The sequence below is a fragment of the Oncorhynchus clarkii genome, chromosome 10, assembly GCF_045791955.1.
Source record: "Oncorhynchus clarkii lewisi isolate Uvic-CL-2024 chromosome 10, UVic_Ocla_1.0, whole genome shotgun sequence".
Lineage (NCBI taxonomy): Eukaryota > Metazoa > Chordata > Actinopteri > Salmoniformes > Salmonidae > Oncorhynchus > Oncorhynchus clarkii.
Window position 1 is genome coordinate 44,470,663 of NC_092156.1, and position 25,743 is coordinate 44,496,405.

The 25,743-nt window shown below is 44.2% G+C and overlaps 1 protein-coding gene across 1 annotated transcript; it reads right to left on the minus strand.

Annotated features, from left to right (window-relative positions):
• Positions 1–3,239: 3,239 nt before the first annotated feature.
• Positions 3,240–19,540, minus strand: LOC139419585 (transmembrane protein 47-like). Its single transcript, XM_071169555.1, has 3 exons — positions 19,233–19,540; positions 14,444–14,584; positions 3,240–4,692 (listed from the first exon to the last, which is right to left on the minus strand). Exons 1-3 carry the CDS (start codon positions 19,426–19,428, stop codon positions 4,511–4,513), a joined length of 519 nt encoding a protein of 172 aa, XP_071025656.1. The 5' UTR covers positions 19,429–19,540; the 3' UTR covers positions 3,240–4,510.
• Between the last annotated feature and the right edge of the window lie 6,203 nt (positions 19,541–25,743).

Sequence of the window (25,743 nt, forward strand, 5' to 3'; positions counted from 1 at the left end):
GCTGCTCGCCCTGGCTGCTCACGCTTTTAGAGGTCTCACTGGGGAGTTATATGTACTGTATATAGTTTGCATGTGGGAGTTTTTTGTTTGTATAGCTATATCACTTACTGCATATCAGCATTTGGACTCACATCTGTGGTGTTAAGGCAAGAGTGGCCGGCGCAGTGACATTGATTACATTGTAATGTGTAATTACAATACCTCATGGTGGATCCATGAGGTGAACCAGTGAACCTCACATTTAGATTTGAATCATTTAGCAGATGCTCTTGTCAAGAGTGACTTACAGGTAGCTAGGTGGGACAACCACATATCAGTAGAGTCAGAGCTAAAGAAGGGGGGGGGGGGGGGATTATTAAAGAGCGTTTGAAGAGGAAGGGTTTCAGATGTTTTCGGAAGTTGGGCAGGGCATGTATGTGTGAACCACGCAACACTTGCAAATAAAGGACCATCAACTCCATTTTATGTCTGGACATGACCTTATTATTATTATTGAACATATGGGCAATTACATCTGTTTTTCCAACCAGTTGCACTTCTAACTGGTTTTGTTGTAGTCCTGGGATACTATTTCCTACTTTGTTTATTTAGCAGTGTGAATGTTGACCTAGAGCTGAGCTGGTGTAAGTCTGGGGAGGGGGAAGAAGGGGGAGGGGAGAGAAGGGCCAGGTGTGATGGTGTCAGGACTCGTCAGGACCAGTCAGGAGGTGCTGACTGTGGAGCCTGTATGGTGTCACCTTCCACACCTTCAGAGGTGAGCAGCAGGACCTGTAGCTGCAGCTGTAGAAACATCCTGCCCAAGAGGAGACACCCTCAAGACAAAGGCCCTACTGAGGAGACAGCATCTACAAACAACCACACATCATCACAAACACTTCCTTCAGCAGGCAAGTGAGGCCATGCCTTTTCCCAACAGTAGCTCAGTGTTAGGTTTGTCCACTAGGAGGCGAGAGGGAGACATGTTTATAGTGCAGGTGTGGTCAGACTAAATTCTCCAATGACCTCAATGCTGTCGGATGCTCTTCCATAATGATTGTAAGGGATTGTAAAAGTAAACAACAAAATTGTGGCAGTGAACATGATTCTTTAGCTCCATAAAGTTGATTTAAAGTTTTTTTCTCATTTTAAATAATAAGTGTCTGTGCAAACTTTTACTGTGTATTAATAAGTGCATGTATGCATGATGAAATAAATACGTGGTACTCCTTTGTCCCCAAGCTCCACATGTCATCATGACATGAGCCACAGATTAGACTCCTCCCGTTACAACCTAGGATACACCCTTGGCATAACACAGCTGCACACCTGTCATTCTATAGAAGCTCCCCCTATGTAAAGTATACGTACCCAATACTCCACACACCACATGACCATGCACCACTAACCAACAAGCTGCAGTCCATAGATTTTTGGAACGTCATTTCTAAAATAAGAAAATGATCAACTTTGACCCTAGCACAGACACTCCAGTAACGATCAGAGAAGCTAAGCATCCATTTTGACCTAACGCCCTCCAGACTCCTGTGAGAAGCTGTTGACAGCTTGGGGACAAGAGGCCGACACCGTGGCAGAAGTGTTTTACAAGAGCACCCACGCACAATAACATGGGGCCCTTTTCTCACTGGTGCAGCTAAAATACAAAACAGCTTGAAGTTAGATGGTGTTGAGAATCTCCCTAGTCCAGGCAGAGAGCCCCAGCTGCTGCAGTGTGCGCTCTGCTGGGCAGGGACAGAGGAGTGGGCAAGCAGCACCAGGGAGGACAGGCACCAGGCGGTCAGACTCTCCACCTGACACCTGAAAGTCAGTGGTTCGGGAGGAACAGCTGAGCACTGGCGTGCCTGGGCACCTCCTCTGGGTCCTGCGTTGCTGAACACACAGTCACACAGTTACATTGCAACCCTGCTGGGGCCCGCAGACACAACATGAGTCTCATTACTGAGAGCATGACAAAAAGGGAGAGAGGCTCAAGACCTCCCTCGCTGGGTATGCCAACATAGTTTTTTGGTTTCTTGAAAAAAAAAATGTATATCAAGGCTAATTTGATCACAGTCCTCAGTATCCATGGGATTGAAACCAGATGAGATGGGCTCAACTGAAACAACATCCCAGTCAGTGCATTCCCTTCCCCTCTCTGTCTTAAAAACACAGCCTGCAGGGGGAAACAGTCCGGAGTCACAGAGGGAGAACAAGACCGCTGGTGGTTTGTTTTGAGGAGCTAATAAACAAGTCATTTACAACAGCCCCTGAAACGACAACTTGATTACGTAACAGTGAGCTTCTGTAGAATATCTGGGGGGGGGGGGGGATGTATGGAAAGGGAGTTACAGGTGTGCAATGGAATGCATTGTGGGAAAGGGTGGACTGACTCTAGGAGAACGACTTTGACTTGAATGTATCGTTATACCCATATGTTTACCCATAGCCTGTCAAATGAATATTCCACAAGTGAAATGAATGGCACAGCCTTTGGACGTGGTTGATATTTACGTACCCATTACGAGGAGAGCTGACAAAATAGCTAATAATGATACTTCATCACTCTAATGGCAACATAAGCGTGTAATATATGGGAGGTCCTGAACTATTTTGCCTCTGGTGTTTGGCCCCACTTTCATCTAGTGGACAGGATGTAGCACTATTAGAGTCTGGTAAAGCCCTGAGAGACCATCAATATCCTGCCAGCCAATACCTCCGAACCTCATTACGCTCCAGCCCAGGAGTCTCATTCCCACGACCCATTTAGCCGTAGATCCACAAGCAGCCACACTGGTAATGGCAACTATAATTGGGTTGCTGCGGCTGTTTCATTCTGGCCTGCGAGGCCCTTGTGTCCTGGGATGTGAGAGAATGGTACAGTAAGAAATTTAGCAAGTGGCTCCCTGCCATGCCATTTCCTCCAAAGCACGGCACCTATCATTTACCTCCCTCCTCCCCTGCTCAGTGGTACATTCCTGCCATAGCTTTGATTGGCTATTTCTGGGCCCGAGGTCTTATGGTAGGGGTGTTAAACAGATTCTACTCTACAAACTAAATGTGTGCAACTATTCAAAGACCCTCTGTTATGTTTGTTGTTCAAATGTTTTGTGTTCTTCAATATGAAAAAACGTGAACAGATCCAAAGACTGGAGAAAGACCACCAATTAAATTTGTAAAAGCTCAGTTGACATAACCCAGAGCCAGAGCTATGCAAAAGCTGAAGACTGCTGTATCAATTCAAAACAAATGAGAAACACATGTTCATTTTCGCATATATAACAGTACTGTTTATTTTACACTTCAAATGTAAGGAGCTGGCAAAACCAGCTATGTTTCAGCTATGGAGACACGTAGCTAGGGACTCACCTCTGATCCCATGTTAAGTTATCAGTGTTCAGAAACTGCAATTATCAAACAGCAACACATAAAATATATCTTCCTGTGGGAGATCGGATAGCAAGATAAATGATAACATCAATACATCCCTAATTTGATTTGTCACCATGAAATTCTAAACAAACAAAAAAATACACCCAATAAACGGAATGTATACCAATCCCTTATATAAACACCTCAGCTCAGAGGGGAGGGCTCAGATAATCTTTCTTGTTCCTCTACGAATGGAGATCCATGGGATGTGCTGTAGAAAGGTTCATAGGTCGAGTGGCCCATCTCTGTCCAAAACCATCTCTGTGCTTTAACAGCTTCGCCATCTGTCTGACTGTGGTGGGGGTCTCTGGGAGCCCACTGAGGACAGACAGACACTCTCTCCACACAGCTGTTCCTCCCACTTCATCTCTCCTGTTGATCAGCCAGAGCCAGGAGCCCTGTCTTAGAACAGGTCCTCACACTCTGTCTATAAATAACAGCGTGGATTGGTGTCTGTGAGATATACTGTATGTAGGTGTCTATGTTGGCAGAGGAAGGCGGTGTGTGTGCATGTGTGTGTATGCTTGTGTGTGTGTGTTGTTGTACCAGAGTATGGGTGTGAATAATTATTTGTGTGTGTGTTTGTGTGTGTGTGTGTTGTTGTACTAGAGTATGGGTCTGAATATTTATTTGTGTGTGTGTGTGTGTTGTTGTACCAGAGTATGGGCGTGAATATTTATGTGTGTGTGCGTGTGTGCGTGCGTGTGTGAGTGCGTGCGTTTGTGCGCGCGTGTGTGTGTGTGCGCGCGTGTGCGTGTGTGTGTTGTTGTACGAAAGTATGTGTGTGAATATTTATTTGTATGTGTGTGTGTTGTTGTACCAGAGTATGGGTGTGAATATTTATTTGTGTGTGCGTGTGTGTGCGTGTGTGCGCGCGTGTGTGTGCGCGTGTTGTTGTACCAGAGTATGGGTATGAATATTTATTTGTGTGTGTGTGTGTGTGTGTGTGTGTTTGTGTGTGTGTGTGTGTTGTTGTACCAGAGTATGGGTGTGAATATTTATTTGTGTGTGTGTGCGTGCGTGCGTGTGCGTGTGTGTGTGTGTGTGTGTGTGTGCGTGTGACAGAAAGAGCAAGAGAGAGTAGGAGAAGGAGAGAGATGAGGGCTCAGTACATAGCATCCTCATACATGTCCGTCCGGAGGCAGAAGAGGATGCCTCCCCCTAGCATGAAGATGGTAGCTCCCCAGCCCAGTCCGTAGCCCCAGTTGAACTCATGGTAGGTCTGCAGGACGGTCCCATCAATGAACTTGATTGGGTAGAGGACCAGTGCACAGGCCTGAAGGACCACTGAAAGAAAGGGAAAATATCTAGATATTGAATCCACAGAAAGATATAAATGTGAACATTTTATAGTTAGACAACGTATGTCTTCTATCTCGGTACACTAATTTAGGGCCCTATAAAATCCACGTTGCCAACAGAATCCAGACACTAAAACGGAATTCAACAATATACATTTTTTTTAGGGAAGTAGGAAATCAACTATTGAAATTATTACAACAGTCCTTAATATGCCCATGATTATCATAAGACATGAAAAAAATGCATCAATGAGTTATATTTTCCTTAAACTTTATGAAGAGGCAATGACAGAAGAATGCCCCTGCCTGTGAGTGCGTGTTTGTTTACCACTTTGTGTAGCTGTTAGCGATGACGCTAATGTAATGACAACTGTCTTCTGGAAGATGGAAAGGCATTCACAAAAATCTTCTCAATGAAATGTTAACTACTAAGTAGCCTATGCCTACCTGGCAGAATGATATCATGATTATTTGCATAAATCCAGTGGCCATTTGTTTTGCAAACTCTGCAATCACATGAGCGCTACAGAAACACCACTAAAGTAACAACAGTCTCTTGCTGCTGCACATTGGCATTAAAGGGTAACTACACCCCAAAATCAAAATTTCTTAGATTTTTTCCAGACCTCAAAAATGGTCTTCTGATGTGGTTTAAGCATTGTTGTGGACATAGAACACCCAATTGTGGTGTTTTTATACCAAAACAAATTGTAATATCATCATCATCATCACCATCAAACTAACATGGTCAAAGCACACCAAGACAGTCGTGAAGAGGGCACGACAAAACCTATTCTCCCTCAGGAGACTGAAAAGATTTGGCATGGGTCCTCAGATCCTCAAAAGGTTCTACAGCTGCACCATCGAGAGCATCCTGCCTGACTGGTTGCATCACTGCCTGGTATGGCAGCTGCTTTGCCTCCGACCGCAAGCCACTACAGAGGGTAGTGCGTACGACCCAGTACATCACTGGGACCAAGCTTCCTGCCATCCAGGACCTCTATACCAGGCGGTGTCAGAGGAAGCCCAAAAAATTGTTAAAGACTCCAGCCACCCTTGTCATAGACTGTTCTCTCTGATACCGCACAGCATGCGGTACCGGAGCGCCAAGTCTAGGTCCAAGAGGCTTCTAAACAGATTCTACCCCCAAGCCATAAGACTGCTGAACATCTAATCAAATGGCTACCCAGACTAGTTGCATTGCCCCCCCCCCCCCCCTCTTTTACGCTGCTGCTACTGTGTTATTATCTATGCATAGTCACTTAAATAATTCTACCCACATGTAATATCACCTCAATTACACCAGCTAACCAGTGCCCCGGCACATTAACTCTGTAACGGTACCCCCTGTATGTAGCCTCGCTTTTGTTATTTTACTGCTACTCTTTAATTATTTGTTACTTTATTTCTTATTTTTTTTAGGTATGTTTCTTAAAACTGCATTGTTGGTTAAGGACTTGTAAGTAAGCATTTCACTATAAGGTCTACTACACCTGTTGTATTCGACGCATATGACAAATAAAATGTAATTTGATAAAAACAAATTTTGTAGGGCCCTACTATTTGAGATGTATTCTGGTAAAAGGGAACCAGCTAGCCTTGCTGTATGAATGAATGACTACCTGTGTGCAGGTAAAGAGCTAGTGATGCCAAGAATGCTGATGGGAAACTGGAGCCACGTGCGAGTCAGAGTTGGGACAACAGCCAGGCTCGGAGAGGGGTGATAGATACCCCCAACCAGCCGCTACCCAGGGGGTCCTATCACACCCCCTCCCCTCAATATCCTCTACACTCTTCAAACCCTGTTCCTCCTCCTGGGTTCCCCTCACACTCTCTGTGCCCCTCCTTCAGAGACCCAACAGCTGCTAATTACTGCAGCCAGCAGCCAACAACAAACCCACCCGCCCATGCTCCACTACACAGTAAACAAACATACTACTGCATCCTGTATCCAATCTCTGGTTCTCTAATGAAGTTCTAATGCATCCTCCTTAGGTTGCCACTGAGAAACACTCAGTGCTTCACTAGCCTTTACTGACCACAGCCTAAATATAGGATTATTGTATTGAACTATTCTGAACTGAAGTCTATAAGTAAAAGCCTATTATAATTCAAACTCGTTGTGGGCTTATACTGTCAAGTGGCCAAAGCCCATAACCCTGAACTTCCAAAGAAAAGTAAAAAGTGTGCTTTTATAACCTGTGACGTTGTGTTCCACTGGACTGTGGTCGGAACTGTGGTGGCAGAGCTTAGAATAGAAAACACATTGGGTCACACTAAAATATCCCTATAGCGACCGAACTTTCCTTGTGTGTATCCCGTGTTACCATCTCTCTGTGTACTTTGTATGTGGAGTGTCCTGTTCATAGTCACCAATGTCAGTCGATTGAACTTTGTTAGAAGACCAACACAGACATAACTATTAACTTTAGGATTCACATTGGGTAACCTCATCCGTCACATCACATTCTGAGTCAACACATTCCTAATGAATATATTTAAGAGCAGGAAAGCAGTCACTGTGTTGGGCAATGAATCAGAGTGAGTGTTGGTCCGTCTGTGTGTGTACTCACGTATGTGCGGTGAGGCTTCCTCCTACTTTTATGGTCAAACAGTAAGGCGTCAAGTTGAAAGAGGGGGAGAGGAAATACCACACGGTGGGCTCTCTAGACATAAAGTTAACTACTGTTCCTTTTCCCTATTAAAACCTGTGTGTATGTGCACGTGTGAGTGTGCATATATGTCGACTGACGCAGAGAAGGGACATTGTGAAATTTACTGAGACTCCACCTGGAGGAAAAGAGGTGAAGAGGCGTGAGACATAAGCTCAGGAACGTGACTGTTCACAGAGGCCAGGCTAAGGCGGCTGGGCTGGGGCCGTACTTCTGGCCAGCAGACAGGCACAACAATGACTCTCAGCCTTTCTCTCTGACTGGGGGCATTTACACAGCCCCCCTGCCCCCTCCATCCTGTGACTGAAGGCTCTCCTGCATAAGGAGACCTTTATCCTTAACAGGCCTGAAAGCAATTACAGAGAGGGAAAGAAAACACTGCATCTCCCACATTTCTCAGCAAATGACAAATGGCGAAAGCCTCAGACATCTACCACAATCTATCCCTCCACATACTGGTGCTACAGTATAGGAGACTTCTAGGCTGTTTTGGCTTTTTATAAGAGCAACTGGCTAAGTAACTAGCTGATGAAACCAATGGTTGCTTGTATACATCCTGACACCTGTCTCTCAATGGACTTCAAGCAGAACATTTCCAAGCAGAAAGATACAGTGCATTTGGAAAGTATTCAGACCCATTCACTTTTACCTACATTTTGTTACGTTAGAGCCTTGTTCTACAATATCAAATAATTATTTCACACCATACCTAGGTGTCTGGTTAGACTGTAAACTCTCCTTCCAGACTCACATTAACCATCTCCAATCCAAAATTAAATCTAGAATCGGCTTCCTATTTCGCAAAACAAAGTATCCTTCACTCATGCTGTCAAACATATCCTCGTAAAACCGACCATCCTACCGATCCTCGACTCCGGCGATGTCATTTATAAAATAGCCTCCAACACTCTACTCAACAAATTGGATACAGTCTGTCACAGTGCCATCCGTTTTGTCACCAAAGCCCCATATACTACCCACCACTGCGACCTGTACGCTCTCGTTGGCTGGCCCTCACTTCATACTCGTCGCCAAACCCACTGGCTCCAGGTCATCTACAAGTCTCTGCTAGGTAAAGCCCCGCCTTATCTCAGCTCACTGGTCACCATAGCAGCACCCACTCGTAGCACGCGCTCCAGCAGGTATATCTCACTGGTCACCCCCAAAGCCAATTCCTCCTTTGGCCGCCTTTCCTCCCAGTTCTCTGCTGCCAATGACTGGAACGAACTGCAAAAATCACTGAAGCTGGAGACTCATATCTCCCTCACTAGCTTTAAGCATCAGCTGTCTGAGAAGCTCACAGATCACTGCACCTGTACATAGCCCATCTGTAAACAGCCCATCCAACTACCTCATCCCCATACTGTATTAATTTATTTATCTTGCTCCATTGCACCCCAGTATCTCTACTTGCACATTCATCTTCTGCACATCTACCATTCCAGTGTTTAATTGCTATATTGTAATTACTTCGCCACCATGCCTATTTATTGCCTTAACTCCGTTATCTTACCTCATTTGCACTCACTGTATATAGACTTTTTGTTTTCTTTTTTTCTACTGTATTATTGAATGTATGTTTTGTTTATTCCATGTGTAACTGTGTTGTTGTATGTGTCGAACTGCTATGCTTTATATTGGCCAGGTTGCAGTTGCAAATGAGAACTTGTTCTCAACTAGCCTACCTGGTTAAATAAAGGTGAAAAAATATTATATATATATATATATATATATATATATTACACACAATACCCCATAATGACAAAGTGACAACATTGAAATGTGACTTGTTTCAGGAAACTAGGAGTATGTCGTGGGTCACTACTTCACAGGAGAGCCATTTGAACGTAAACTTGTTTTTTTTAATCAAAATGCGTTTTTTGGCAGAAATGCCTTCTGGAACATGTGAACTTTCATGTGCCTTAATAACAAACTTGTATGCCATCTTTAAATACGAGCCTAGTTGGTTTAGCCACAGAAAAAGTCAGCAACTTTCCCGCTAGCAATGATTGACTGAGATAATGAGTGGGCTGGACATGCCAAGAGATGAGTTTGGATTGGTCTGCCTTGTGGCACGCTTCTGTCTATTTGAGCTGGTAAGAATGTGGAGGTAATCCTGTCTAGCGCTGCTTTAAAAATATATATATATTGCGTAGTAGAACTGCATAAGTGTTCCTCTCCACTTTCTGGAGGACCGAGTTTTGAAATTAGTGGAATTAGATTATGATAGCTAAGGAGATGGAGAAAACACCTGTCTCCGGATTACATCTTCAAACTAAGGGCAACCATGGCATCCGTGACAGAGAGGGAGAAGTGTCCAACCATGTATATGGGTAAGATAGTCTAGCTAGCTACATTTTCAGATATTACACGTTTCTAGTTTTGTCAGAAAGTCATTTTAATTTCAAGCTAATGTTAGCCGGCTGGCTCGCTAGCTAGCTAATGTTAAGTTAAAGTTATGTGTAAGATCTGTGTAGCAATATTATTCGTATCTCAGAGCCATTTGCTTTGCTAGTTATAGCCTAATGTTAGCTAGCTAATATTAAACCTGGTTGGTTAGCTACCTGCAGATTAATTGAGGGTAGTAACGTCATGAGTTGAGATTATGGTTCATTGATTAGCTAGCTAGCTACCTACATGTCTTAACAAAAGACTCCACTGTGCAAGTATCCATTTCAATAGAATGTTCATGATGCCACTGCGACAGCTGTTGATACACATAGCTGGGAAATTCACTCTGGCTACCTACTCTGATTTCAGAGCACTCTCGTCTGAGTCTGCCAGAGCACAGAATAACTGATGAATTTACGAACGCTCAACACCTGTTGAATATGGCCGGTGTCAGTAAACGTTGGCAAAAAAAAGTTAATTGTTGCCAGCAGCACATGGTCAGAGTGAGCTGTTCTCTCATTTGTGTCTGGCAGTAGCTAGCAAGCTTGCCAACGTTAGCTAGTTAACTTGATTGCTTGACTGCTGTTGTTAGGACAGAACGCTCGGATCAACTCTTAAAGAGATGGGTGGGGCAAAAGCTTAAGAGGGTGTGAACGATGCTGAATGAGTGTAGACAAAGAAGAGCTCTCCAGTAGGTGTACCAAAACATTCAAAGGCCATTTTCCTCAAATGTAGTGTATGATATACCATTTTCTTGCTCTGAGTCTCTACTTGTATTCAATGTAAAACACACCATTTCAAATGTTGCTACATAAGACCAAATCGAGCAGATCGGTCACAAATACCTTATTTACATAAGTGTTCAGACCCTTTGCTATGAGACTCGAAATTGAGCTCAGGTGCATCCTGTTTCCATTGATCACCCTTGAGATGTTTCTACAACTTGATTGGAGTCCACCTGTGGTAAATTCAATTGATTGGACATGATTTGGAAGGCACTCACTTGTCTATATAAGGTCCCACAGTTGACAGTGCATGTCAGAGCAAAAACCAAGCCATGAGGTGGAAGGAAATGTCCGTAGAGCTCAGAGACAGGATTGTTTTGAGGCACAGCCCTGGGGAAGGGAAGCAAAAAATGTCTGCAGCTTTGAAGGTCCCCAAGAACACAGTGGCCTCCATCATTCTTAAATGGAACAAGTTTGGAACCACCAAGACTCTTCCTAGAGCTGGATGCCCAGCCAAACTGAGCACTGGTCACTCTGACCGAGCTCCAGAGTTCCTCTGTGGAGATGGGAGAACGTTCTAGAAGGACAACTATTTCTGCAGCCCTCCACCAATCAGGCCTTTTGGTAGAGTGGCCAGACGGAAGCCACTCCTCAGTAAAAGGCACATGACAGCCTGCTTGGCACATAAGGACTCTCAGACCATGAGAGTCTCTGGTCTGATGAAACCAAGATTGAACTCTTTGGCCTGAATGCTGGAGGAATCCCCCAAATACAGGTGTGCCAAGCTTGTATCATCATACCCAAGAAGACTCGAGGCTCTAATCCCTGCCAAAGGTTCTTTAACAAAGTACTGAGCAAAGGGTCTGAATACTTACGTAAGTGTGATACTTCCGTTTTGTATTTTTAATAAATGTGCAAAAATGCCTAAAAACCTGTTTTTGCTTTGTCATTATGGGGTATTGTGATGTCATTATGGGGTATTGTGATGTCATTATGGGGTATTGTGGTGTCATTATGGGGTATTGTGGTGTCATTATGGGGTATTGTGTGCAGATTGATGAGGGGAAAAAACAACTTAATCCATGTTAGAATAAGGCGGTAACGTAACAAAATGTGGATAAAGTGAAGGGGTCTGAATACTTTCCAAATGCACCGTATGTGTTCAGGCCTGGGAAAGTGCAGGGAGTGGGAGCAAATGTGTTTGTTTTCATTCTATATAAATGTAATAACAGGGTGCCTGTCTGTTAAATAAGAAAGTTTCAAATTGGGGAATGTGGGACTGAGTACAAACCAGGTAAAGGCTGTTGTCACTGCTCCACCATTGTTTTCAAACCACAAGACTGACTGACTGACTGCACACTGCTCTATTCCTGACCTCACACATACAAACATGCACACACACACACACAGAGAAATGCACACACACACACACTCGTTTTCATTACAAGAACAAACAGCAAAAAGCGATGTTGGTTTCAATATTGCTTCCTTATTCAGTATGGCTTACTGTGCTTGTCCTCTCTGTGGATGCTTTATATGGTGATGCATTGGTAGTAATCTCCAGCTGTTGATTTGCTACAGTTCACAGAAGAGAAATAAAAAAGTATTGTGAAATGAGTATGTTTTGAACAATTAGTTAGTTTTAAGAGTTAAATGCTCCACAGCACTGTTATTCCGGCATGGCCTCTTAATTGTGTTTTGACTGAGCCTGAGAAGGAGAGGCCTAGTGAAGGAGAGAGCAGAGAAAAAGGGGGAAAGAGAGAGAGAGCAGAAAATGAAAGAGAGACCATTGAGAGGGGGAGAGAGAGAAATAGAGGGCAGAGAGAGGGACGAGAGTGAGCAGAGAGTGGGGGCAGAGAGAGGCGGAGCAGACTGAGCAGAGAGAGCTGTGGGAGAATTCATCTCTTTCTTCATGGATATTATCCATAAGGGAATACATTCCTCTCTTCATTGGTAACTGTGCAAATTCTGCGGCTGCTTTTTCTTGGCACGCATCAGCCTGCTTTCTGGGTCTCAAAGCACCACAAAAAGAGTTCTCACCCACAATCCCCCCCCCCCCCCCCCCCCGCCCTCTCCTTCTCCACCCTCACAGTCTCAGTCAGTGTCTATTTATCTTTGTGCAAACAACTTGACTATGACCTCAAATGGTGAATTCTGTCTGTATGGAGACCAATGCGGTATGGGGAAAGAATTTACACTGTATCTCCATGTTGTGCCTACGTGAGAAAGCTGTTCATTGACTACAGCTCAGCGTTCAACACCATAGTCCCCTCCAAGCTCATCACTAGGCTAAGGACCCCGAGACTGAACACCTCCCTCTACAACTGGATGATGGACTTCCTGACGAGCCGCCACCAGGTGGTGAGGGTAGGTGACAACACATCCGCCAAGCTGACCCTCAACACAGGGGCCCCTCAGGGGTGCGTGCTTACTCCCCTCCTGTACTCTTTGTTCATTCAGGACTGCATGGCTGCGCATGATTCCAACGCCATCATTAAGTTTGCTGACGACGACGAGACGGTGGTAGGCCTGATCACGGACAACGATGAGAGAGCCTATAGGGAGGAGGTCAGAGACCTGTGGTGCCAGGACAACAACCTCTCCCTCAATGTCCGTAAGGCAAAAGAGCTGATCGTAGACTACAGGAAACGGAGGTCCGAGCATGCCCCCATTCACATCAATGGGGCTGCAGTGAAGCAGGTCGAGAGCTTCAAGTTCCTCGGTGTCCACATCACTATGGATCTGTCATGGTCCACATATTGTCACACCCTGATCTGTTTCACCTGTCTTGTGCTTGTCTCCACCCCCCACCAGGTGTCTCCCATTTCCCCCCCATTATCCCCTGTGTATTTAAACCTGCGTTTTCTGTTTGTCTGTTGCCAGTTCAACTTGATTTGTCAGGTCTTACCAGCAGGTTTCCCGTTTCTACTGTCCTCAAGGTTTTGTCTTCTAGTCTTCCCGGTTTCTGACCTTTCTGCCTGTCCTGACCCTGAGCCTGACTGCCTGACTGCCCTCCTGTACCTGCCTGACTCTGACCTGGTTCACAGACCTCTGCCTGCCCTCGACCTGCCTTTCGCCTGCCCATTTGTTATATTAAATATTCTGAGAATCAAACTATCCACCTCCTGTGCCTGCATCTGGGACATATCCTGAGTTGTGATACACACACCAATACAGTCGTGAAGAGTGCATGACAACACCTCTTCAGGAGGCTGAAAAGTTTTGGCATAGGCCCACAGATCCTCAAAAAGTTCTACAGTGGGACCATTGAAAGCATCTTGACTGGCTGTATCACCTCTTGGCATGGCAACTGCTTGGCATCCAACCGCAAAGCGCTAAAGAGGGTAGCTCATCACTGCCATCCAGAACCTCTATACCAGGCGGTGCCCTAAAAATGGTCAAAGACTCAAGCCACCCAAGTCATAGACTGTTCTCTCTGCTACCCTACGGCAAGTGGTACCGATGAACCAAGTCTAGAACCAACAGGACCCTAAACAGCTTCTACCGCAAGCCATAAGACTGCTTAAATAATTAATCAAATTGCTACCGGGACTATCTGCATTGACCCTTTTTGCACTAATTTCTTTTGACTCATCACATACGCTGCTGCTACTGTTTATTATCTATCCTACATATCTACCTCAGTTACCTCGAACACCTGCACAGAGACTCAGTACTGGTACCTTGTGTATATAGCCAAGTAATTGTTACTCGTTGTGTATTCATTATTATTTTAATTATTACGTTATTACTTTTCTATTATATTTCTATTTTCTTTCTGCATTGCTGGGAACGGCCCGTAAGTAAGCATTGCACTGTTAGTCTACACCTGTTGTTTACCAAGCATATGATGGTTAAAATGTGATTTGATTTGTATGTGATTGTGTTGTGGTGCAGTATGACCCTGTATGGTGTTGGGTTTGTGATAGTTCAAGTTTGGTGGACTCACCTGCAGCGAACATGAACACGGCTACTGTGCGGTAGTGATGTCTGTGTGTCCCCCGGCACAGGGAGATGAGGGCCACCAGGAAGGCCACCAGAGTCACCGCAGCACCGGCCAGCAGCAACACGAGGGTGGCTATCTGCCAGTCTGCAGGAGGAGACACATGTTACAAATGACCATCACCAACATTGATTCATAGGGTACTCCTGTTCTAATCACTCAGTGAAATACAATCTATGTATACAAAAGTATGTGGACACCCCTTTAAATTAGTGGATTCTGCTATTTCAGCCACACCCATTGCTGGCAGGTTTATAAAGTCGAGCACACAGCCATTGCCATAGATACACTTTGGCAGTAGAATGGCCTTACTGAAGAGCTCAGTGACTTTCAACGTGGCACCGTCATAGGATGCCACCTTTCCAACAACTCAGTTCATGAAATTTCTGCCCTGCTAGAGCTGCCACGGTCAACTGTAAGTGCTGTTATTGTGAAGTGGAAACGTCTTGGAGCAACAATGGTTTAGCCGCGAAGTGGTAGGCCTTACAAGCTAACAGAGCGGGATTGCTGAAGCACGTAGCGCATAAAAATCTGTCCTCGGCTGCAACACTCACTACCGAGTTCCAAACTGCCTTTGGAAGCAACGTCAGCACAAGTACTGTTTGTCGGGAGCTTCATGAAATGGGTTTCCATGGCAGAGCAGTAGCACACAAGCTTAAGATTACCCTGCACAATTGCATACGTAGGTTGGAGTGGTGTAAAGCTCGCCACCATCGGACTCTGGAGCAGTGGAATCGCCTTCTCTGGAGTGATGAATCACTCTTAACCATCTGGCAGTCCGACGGACGAATCTGGGTTTGGCCAATGCCAGGAGAACGTTACCTGCCCCAATACATAGTGCCAACTGTAAAGTTTGGTGGATGGTCTGCGGCTGTTTGGTTTGGGGCTGTTTTTCATGGTTCGGGCTAGGCCCCTTAGTTCCAGTGAAGGGAACTCTTAACGCTACAGCATACAATAATATTTGAGACGATTCTGTGCTTCTAACTTTGTGGCAACAGTATAAGGAAGGCTCTTTCCTGTTTCAGCATGACAATGCCCCCATGCACAAAGCGAGGTCCATTCAGAAATGGTTTGTCAAAATCAGTGTGGAAGAACTTGACTGGCCTGCACAGAGCCCCGACCTCAACGCCATCGAACACCTTTGAGATGAATTGGAATGCTGACTGCGAGCCAGGCCTAATCACCCAACATCAGTGCCCGACCTCTCTAATGCTTCTTTGGCTAAATGGAAGAAAGTCCCCGCAGCAATGTTCCAACATCTAGTGGACAGCCCTCCCAGAAGAGTGGAGGCGGTTGTAGCAGCAAAGGGGGGACAAACTCCACATAAATGCCCATGATTTTGGAATGAGATGTTCCAAACATGTAGTGTATGACTGTATGGTGGAATTGAATAGATCCCCCATAAACTCAGACCAGTGATGAGAGACACGCAGGAAACAAATAGCCTACTGCTCTTGTTACAACTCAAAACACGTGTGTGTGTGTGTGTGTGTATTTGTGGTCAAGAAAGAGTTTAAAATTCCCCAACATTCACAGTTCTCTCTAGTGTTTTAATTTAGACAGTGAAGGGAGCTTGATCCACAGAGCTACTTCAAACATGCTCACTTGACCACGTGCAAAACCCTTGCTTCAATCTCATCCATCCATCCAATCTGCCTCTGCCTCTCCTCTGTCCAGGTTCTGGCTGTGCAGACATAGCCATGATGCAGCCTTCCAAAATCCAGCTGACTGTTCAGTTCTCCCGCAGGTCTGTTGCGTCTCGGTTGGCTGGCTCGCCTCAGAGAACAGAGAGAAGCTCCACTGGAGGCAGTTAATGAGCTCCGCTCTGTCATGTCTTTCTCTGCCCCCAGGTCCCAGGTCACTGTCTCCTTTGTCTCCTGTAGTGTTAACCCCACCATGCCCCTGCACCCAGACGCCCTGGTCCTAATGAGCTCTGCCAGGCAGGCAGGCGTTCTCTCTCTCTGCCCAGGGACAGGGTTATCTCTTAGGGACCGCCTCACATTCAGCCCCCCCCCCCCCCCCCTTCTCCACATTACACCACAACAACAGAGGGAAAGAGCTCTATCACAGCAGCTCATTATGTGACAGGTGTTTGTCTGACAGCACGCTCCGCAGGGTTGTTACAAAACAGAAACATCCGGTTTTCAGGAGAAAAGTTAGAGAGGCTGTGATGCCACTTGTTTACAGTCTCCGGTGAAACATATAGCGGATGACTATAGATAGTGCCTGTTTGTCTTTGAGATGAAGTTCTTGCCACAAAGTTGCAAGACACCACATACCAATTTTGTTGGCGTCAGCTTTGTCGGAGATTCCATTGCCGCTAGATAACGCTATCTAATATCTAGCTCTCTGAAGTTGTTTCCATCCGGAATATTAACCAGGCGACACTCCATCTTAACTCTTATTTACTGTATTGGTTGAACAGTGCAGAAGAGAACTTCCCCTACTGTTTTTTTCTTATTTTAGTCTGACAGAGACAGACCATCAAGCTTGGAAAGGGTGTGGCTGGCTGGGCACCACAGGGGAGGGCACTGAACTGAGATCGAGGGTCCTATCAGAGGAGACCGCCAGGGTTAACCTGCCTCTCCTGATCACAGCACCCATATGGTGTCCGCTCTGCTCTGTGCTGGAGCCTGTGCTGGCTGCAGTGGCAGTAGCATCCTCACTGAGGCTTTCCCTAACAGCACATTCTATCTACTCTGCTGGGAGGCTCAGCCAAAACAGCTAGTGAGATACTGAGAAACAGTAGAGGAGAGGGATGAAACTAAGGAAGCAGCAAGTAATGTTCCAAGAGACCAACATTAGAGCTCCACAGTGGAGATGTCATAATACCCATAAAACCTAGAGGTCAAATAGGGAAATTGTTTTATTTCGTTTTTCCACCATTCATTTTTCCCTTAGGGGATTTTAGTAGCACTTAAAATAATGACTGTGTTTCATGTAGGGTTACCGTGGTAACATAAAAAAAACAACAAGGTTGAATCATGACATCAGTGATCTTCAGGTCGGAGCTCTAGAAAGAGGCCAGAGTGCATGACTTGGAATTCTAAAAAGGATGACCGTTCAAAACGTATTTTCCCGGTCGGAGACTGTTTTTTTCAGAGTTCCCAGTTGTCTTGAACTCACCGAAGTCTGATATTTCCCAGTTCCAAGTTTCCAGTTGTTTTAAACATGACTCAGTAGTCATGCTGGATTGACAGCATGGCCAATGTATTCAACATTTCCTGACCCATGGTATTGCATGTGAATGTTTATCCTTTTAAGCTTGGAAAAGAGACCCTTAAACCCAAACTTGGACCACACACCCTCTTCACTGAATAGCAGGGGAAGCAAAATAGTGATTGCTTTGCAATGCTTAGAGTTAGCAACTGATTCCTTCCAAACCACTCATTGTTGAATTTGCGATTTCCAACTTGTTGGGTAATGTTTATGTCCAATGGCCGATGAGCACTGATACATTTTATTTATATTTTCTCTTCATATGACAAGGATTGAAAAGGATTTGCCAGCAGATTGTCAACATGATTCATGATGGTGACTGCTTGTCTAGCTTGCTACTGTTGACAAGATTTTGCAAGTATGATATTGACACAATAAGTCCAATAAAAGCTAAGGTAACTTGATTTGACATTATTTTATATGTGGCCAATGACCTTGATCCTTCTTGGATGGGCACTTCTAATGTAAATCTATGGCAGTATCCAAGGGGGCTTGAACTTTTTAGCTTTCCTTGTAGATTTTGCAGAGACTAGTGTCCCCATGAGTGACAGCACACTGAGCCAATTACGGCGCAACTAGAGAAGATTACCAACCACCTGCCCTGAATGAGGGGTTGCCACTGACCCTAAATATATGGCTTAGGCCTATGTCGGAATGCGTGAGAACACCCCCCCCTGAGAACACCCCAATACAACACTGCTGAGAAATAGAACTTCACATTACAACCGCAACAAACTGTGGCGACACTCAAAGAGAATAGCCTCAGATAGGCCTAAACATCTACTTGTATCACGATAATCACTCACAGAAGTGGTACGCACTGATTGGCAGGGCGGGAGCAAAAATAATTAGTCTGGATACCAGTCTTCTTAGCTAACATATTCCACGCATGACAGGAGTGGCAATGAGTGGAATGTAATAGTGGCAAGTGGCAAAGAGCGGAATAGTTTACCCGAGATGCAATCAGGCTACAAAATATTGTCCCTGGAAAGCAAGTGTTGCAGTAGACATGTATCAACGGAGCCGGAGCGATGTTGAACAAGCTAATTACAGTACATTAACAATTGGTCCATTGTTGAGCTCTTCATCCATGACCTACATACAGTAGAAATTCACCGTAAATTCCAGGTATTTCTCTCACTATAATCCGATTGCTTTACGCATTCAGTCTGTATCCATCTGGACCAGTCTTATAGAGTGTATGTGTATGCTATAGAACTTCAACAAGGTTGTGAAAGGGAAGAAACTGCACCAATTTCTAGGCCATGTTTTATAGAGTTTGTAATAGATAATGAGCCTTAAGAGCAGGGGTGAAAGCATGAAAAAATGCCAATATCACCATCCTATAGTGATAGTCCCCCGTCATTCGCTGCCAAAATACTTCTACATTATTTTGGGAGTCAAGGATTATAACTCATTTTGGGGATCCCTTTTCATCTGGATAGAAAACCACTTGAAAGGCATAATTTACATCAAAAGTAAGAAGAATTTTAGTAGGAAAAAAATTGCTTCTTACCAGATTTGAGGGTGGAAAGGCATCTCCAGCCAGAATCTTTTTCGGTGCATGATTCCCATAGCGACAAAGAAAACCGCTCTGCGGTTACCCAGGCGGGACTCAATAACGCTACAATGTCCAGACACAATGCCAGAAAGACACAAAGTAAAGCAATCAACTTGAATGGTCTGAAAACGTACACTTCATTTACAGACATGTTTTCATATTAAGTTTACTTCGATCCACGCGTGTTGAAATATAGCAGAGGAGAAAAGCTGTGACAGCGTCCTCCAGCACCCTCAATCCGAAAGTTCAGAATCGACTGTAGCGAGTTGGGATGAAAACCCTGATTGAAGTCCTCTCTCCTCCTCGCGTCTGTCTGTGCGCACAATGCGCTTTACTTAGATCCCGTGCTCCCCCGTCTGGTCAACTTTAACTGGAGCACAATGAACCTAATAGATTTGATGAACTATTCTACGATATACAATCCACCACTGCACACTGTACATACATTAGGTTATATTGAATCACATCAAGGGTGGACTTTGGCCCTGGAGTGGATTTTGTCGTTATTCAACTGCATTTGTCCTTTCATTGAAACATGTTCTGGCTCTTATGGTAACTTTGCAGTGTAAATACTGTATATTGGATTTATTTATTTAACCTTTATTTAACTAGGCAAGTCAGTTAATAACAAATTCTTATTTACAATGATGGCCTATAAACCTAGTCCTGGCCATTACTGAATATGTCAGAGCAGGAGCATAAAAGGCATTTTGATGATGATGAGAGGTGGGCTTTGTCTCTATGGCTGATTAATTATTGAGAGAGCGGGAGAGGGAGAGGGAGAGGGAGACGAGAGAGGGGAAAAAAAAGCGAGCGAGACACACATAGGAGAACCATGGAACAACCACAGACGTACAAATATCATCACCAGACATCTGGTACTCTTCTGGACAGTGCCTATCTGTAAGTCAAGACCCGGTCTGCATAGGTGGCTGGTGACTTCAATATGCAGGTCTAAACTTGTGTTCACACAGTGGCTCCAGAGTGGTGGATTAGAACTCTCAGACATTTTAACTACTATATCTGCCCCACTTGAGTCCCTGTTTAATCATACATTATATAAACAAAAGTATGTGGACACTCCTTCAAATGAGTGGAATCGGCTATTTCAGCCACACTCGTTGCTGACAAGTGTATACAATCGAGCATACGGCCATGCAATCTCCATAGACAAACATTGTCAGTAGAATGGCCCATACTGAAGAGCTCAGTGACTTTCAATGTGGCATCATCAAAGGATGTCACCTTTCCAAAAATTCAGTTAGTCAAAATTCTGCCCTGCTAGAGCTGCCCCGGTCAACTGTAAGTGTGGTTATTGTGAAGTGGAAACGTCTAGGAGCAGCAAAGGCTCAGCCGCGAAGTGGCTGCACACAAGCCTAAGATCCCCATGCACAATGTCAAGCGTTGGCTGGAGTGATGTAAAGCTTACCACAATTGGACTCTGTTGGACTGGAAACGCGTTCTATGGAGTGATGAATCACGCTTCACCATCTGGCAGTCCAATGGACAAATATGGGTTTGGTGGATGCCAGGAGAACACTACCTGGCAGAATGCATAGTGTCAACTGTAAGGTTTGGTGGAGGAGGAATAATAATAGTTCTAGTGAAGGGAAATCTTAACGCTACAGCATACAATGACATTCTAGACAATTCTGTGCTTCCAACTTTGTGGCAACAGTTTGGGGAAGGCCCTTTCTTGTTTCAACATGACAATGTCCCAGTGCACAAAGCAAGGTCCATACAGAAATGGTTTGACAAGATTGGTGTGGAAGAACATGACTAGCCTGCACAGAGCCCTGATCTCAACCCCATCCAATACCTTTGGGATGAATTGGAACGCTGACTGCGAGCCAGACCTAATCGCCCAAAATCAGTGCCCGACCTCACTAATTCTTCTGTGGCTGAATGGAAGCTTTGCACACTCCTGGCATTTTCTCAACCAGCTTCACCTGGAATGCTTTTCCAACAGTCTTGAAGGAGTTCCCACATATGCTGAGCACTTGTTGGCTGCTTTTCCTTCACTCTATGGTTCAACTCATCCCAAACAATCTCTCTCTCACACACACACACACACACACACACACACACACACACACACACACACACACACACACACACACACACACACACACACACACACACACCATCACTACCATCAGAGGATCAAATGAAAAATCAAATGTTATTTTATTAATCACATGAGCCAAATACAACTGGTATAGACTTTACAGTGAAATGCTTGTTTATGAACCTTTCCCATCAATGCAGAGTTTAAATAATATTACAAATAAAATAGTAACTAACACAAGAGGAATAAAATAAAATACACGCGAATGGAGCTATATACAGGAAGTACCAGTACCAGATCAATGTGGAGCTATATACGGGGAGTACCAGTACCAGATCAATGTGCAAAGGTATAAGATACTTGAGGTAGATACTGTATGTACATGAAGGCATCTGGATAGATAATAATAAGAGTAAAATAAAGAACAAGGTAGCAGCATAAATAGGACACTGCGCATGAAACATGATTGTAATCTCATATGAAGAAGAAAACCATATGGATGGAAACAATGTAATACATTACAACCCTTATGCTCCCAAAACCAATGCCTCCAGTCATTGTTTCAACGTTCAGGGTATTGTATGAGAAATCCGAGTCTATATGACCGAGGTATTTTTTTTTACATAATGCAAGGTCACTGCTTCAATTCTTGACACAAGACTCATCCGTTCATGAATTGTTTAAATGTCGCCGGAGGAGGCAACAAAAAACGCGGTCACGACAGTGCGCAAAATAACGAGAAAATATATGTACTTATTTTCACCTTTAGAACATTTTAAAAATCAATGTTAAATCCCTTCAAATAAGGCGGGGACTTTTGGTAACATTTGTGTCATACATTTGCTCTGATCGAGTGACGTACCGATCGTCCAAATAAAGAAAACGCGAAGAGCGCACTCAGGCGTGACAGAAAACCGCGCGCCCGCGTCCGTATTACACACACCTCAAAACCAATAAACTACTACGGTGTATCCTCGAAACCCGACCTCGGACTGGCCAACGGACTGTACTCACCAAATCGTTTGAATGATGTGGATAAATGTAATTGGGGCATACATTGGGCATTGCGCGACTGGACATAACCATTTGTTCACATGAAACCCGGAGTCTACAGCTTGATGACAGCACTGTAATATTCACCATGATGAATGGCCAAATAATCTGGAGGAACTTTCTTACTCCAAGCCCCGATGGATTTTCCAAAATGTTAATAAACTCCAGCGACGAACACATCTGGACAACAACTGTCGCGGAAATAGGACGTCAAGACCCAAGGCTACCAAGTTTGTCGACGTACCTTGGACTTTTTGTATGTTTACTGTTATTTTTGATTGCCATGTTGATCGTGATGCTTTACCGAATCAAACACAAAATTGCTCCATTGCCCTCGGATATGGAGAACGCTAGTCATACGGAGATGTTTCCAGATCAAGTTGAACTGGCCGCGGTGTAGCACCATCATTCGGACCATCGCAGGCGCCCACTCGGAGGCGTCGTGCTGCCTCTCTCATCACTTTTGTGCTGATCAAATTAGTCTAATTGTTTTGTGATTTATATGCTATAAATGTTTACACTTGTAAAATCATTTTACATTTAAGCATTTTCTTTGGCACTTATGCTAATTTCAGACCTCCAGAGATATGTTCTTGAAAAGAACAACATCATTCTTGACTAAAAACGTTCGAACAATGTTTGGAAAATATTCGTCTATCTTGTGATCTCCTAAACCAAATGAAAACGTTATGTTATGTCCTTAGTACCTGTCTTGTTATAGCTGGGGTACCGTTTAGATAAACAGATGATATTGTAAAGTTCCTCTCACCTTTCTCAGTAGTAGGATGCAACCTACTTTCAAGTGCCAGCTAAGCAGAATTGTCAGCTAATTCTGGATCATTGAAGCAGTGGCAGTGCTGAACAATTATCAGAAAATTGTGCCATACTTACAATCTTGATATTACCTTTGACTATTTTGGCATATACTATCTCCGCATTTAACATTTAAGACCTGCGGCGGTGGATCCTCTAGTAGTGTTGTTTATATATATATATACACTGAATCAGTTAGGAGAGCATTTATGTATTATTTAGTGTGTGTAGCCTACAGGGTTAACTTGCTGAGGCGTTTTTGCTTTTTCAAGTGCACTTTCTCTTATCATGTTTTAATGAAATGCTAAATTAAAGCTCCGGCAGGAGATTAACATTAAAATATTCCTGTATTAGGCTACTCGCAGATCAGTCTGGTGCCTGAGCTGTGGTGGGAAGATAATGGACCCAGCCTCAGTGCTCTTGAGTACATGAAAGCTAATTGAGGCAGAGAATGAGTTCCTGGTTGGTTGCCCTCTTGTGTTGAGAGCCCTCATCCCACCTCATAGTCCCCACCCCCCACCTGTAGCATCTCCTGCATAACAGGAGCCACCACAGTGAAGGGCCTGACATGACATCCTGCCTGATTTACATTGGAGTCATTTAGCAGACACTCTCATCCAGAGTGATTTACAGGCACAATTAGGGTTAAGTGCCTTGCTCAACTGCACAGCAGCATATTTTGTCACCTAGTCAGCTCAGGGATACGAACCAGTGACCTTTCGGTTACTGTCCCAACGCTCTTAACAGCTAGACTACCTGCCAATATGATCACTAAGGGTCAGACTCAAGGCAGGCTAGAACACTGTTAGCGATCTGTCTGTCTGAGGTGTTGGCTCATCTATGTTACCATAACAGGATGTAATTAAGAACAAAAATACCATATTTATATGACATTTGATTTACAATTCAGCCTGGATTTTACTAAGAATCTTTTACACAATGTATGTGCCTTGAATGTACTGTAGGTCTCTCACTCAATATCTGTGTAGGATTATGCTGTCTATTCCTTTTGTACATGCAGATTATTCTGCTTCCTTTACCCATGTGTGCATTCTATTTGTCTTTCTCTGACCACCATTTGCCCCTTACCGACCTGATTTCACTTTGTTGGTAGGCCTATTGCTTTCCTACTTTTGCTTCACCTCTCTCAATTCTCTCCTGTGAGTGACATTGTTCACTTTGATTAAATGATCTGCAGTATATGTCTTTCTTAATTTGATACAATGTGACACGTGTTTTCTGCCTGACGACAGCTGCTGCTCATGAGCCATGCTGCACCGTAGCCTCTCCATCAGATTATCCACGTAGAGTCTCACTGTGTTTGTTCTGTCAGATTATCGACCTAGAGATTAACTGTGTTTGTTCTGTCAGATTATCCACGTAGAGTCTCACTGTGTTTGTTCTGTCAGATTATCCACGTAGAGACTCACTGTGTTTGTTCTGTCAGATTATCCACATAGATACTCACTGTGATTGTTCTGTCAGATTATCCACGTAGAGTCTCGCTGTGTTTGTTCTGTCAGATTATCCACGTAGAGTCTCGCTGTGTTTGTTCTGTCATATTATCCACGTAGAGACTCACTGTTTGTTCTGTCAGATTATCCACGTAGAGTCTCACTGTGTTTGTTCTGTCAGATTATCCACGTAGAGTCTCACTGTGTTTGTTCTGTCAGATTATCCACGTAGAGTCTCACTGTGTTTGTTCTGTCAGGTTATCCACGTAGAGTCTCACTGTGTTTGTTCTGTCAGATTATCCACGTAGAGTCTCACTGTGTTTGTTCTGTCAGATTATCCACGTAGAGTCTCACTGTGTTTGTTCTGTCAGATTATCCACGTAGAGTCTCACTGTGTTTGTTCTGTCAGATTATCCACATAGAGACTAACTGTGTTTGTTCTGTCAGATTATCCACGTAGAGTCTCACTGTGTTTGTTCTGTCAGATTATCCACGTAGAGACTCACTGTGTTTGTTCTGTCAGATTACCCACGTAGAGACTCACTGTGTTTGTTCTGTCAGATTATCCACGTAGAGACTCACTGTGTTTGTTCTGTCAGATTATCCACGTAGAGACTCACTGTGTTTGTTCTGTCAGATTATCCACGTAGAGACTCACTGCGTTTGCTCTGTCAGATTATCCATGTAGAGACTCACTGTGTTTGTTCTGTCAGATTATCCACATAGAGTCTCACTGTGTTTGTTCTGTCAGATTATCCACGTAGAGACTCACTGCGTTTGCTCTGTCAGATTATTCATGTAGAGACTCACTGTGTTTGTTCAGCGGTGATGGAGGAACAGTCTATCTTCACAGCCAGCCACCCCAGTTGAATCCGATGGCTTTATTTGCGGCTGCGTTTTTTCGTCTTTTCCCCCATAATTGCTTGTCCTGCTCTCTTTCCCTGGAGAGATGCTGACGTCATCACCTGGTGCCAGAGCAGGTAATGGGAAAATCTGACTACCGTTAAGACATGACACATCTTTTCCAGATGAATAAAATAGAAGAGAATTAAAACCCAAGGAGCCTGAGTGACTAGCC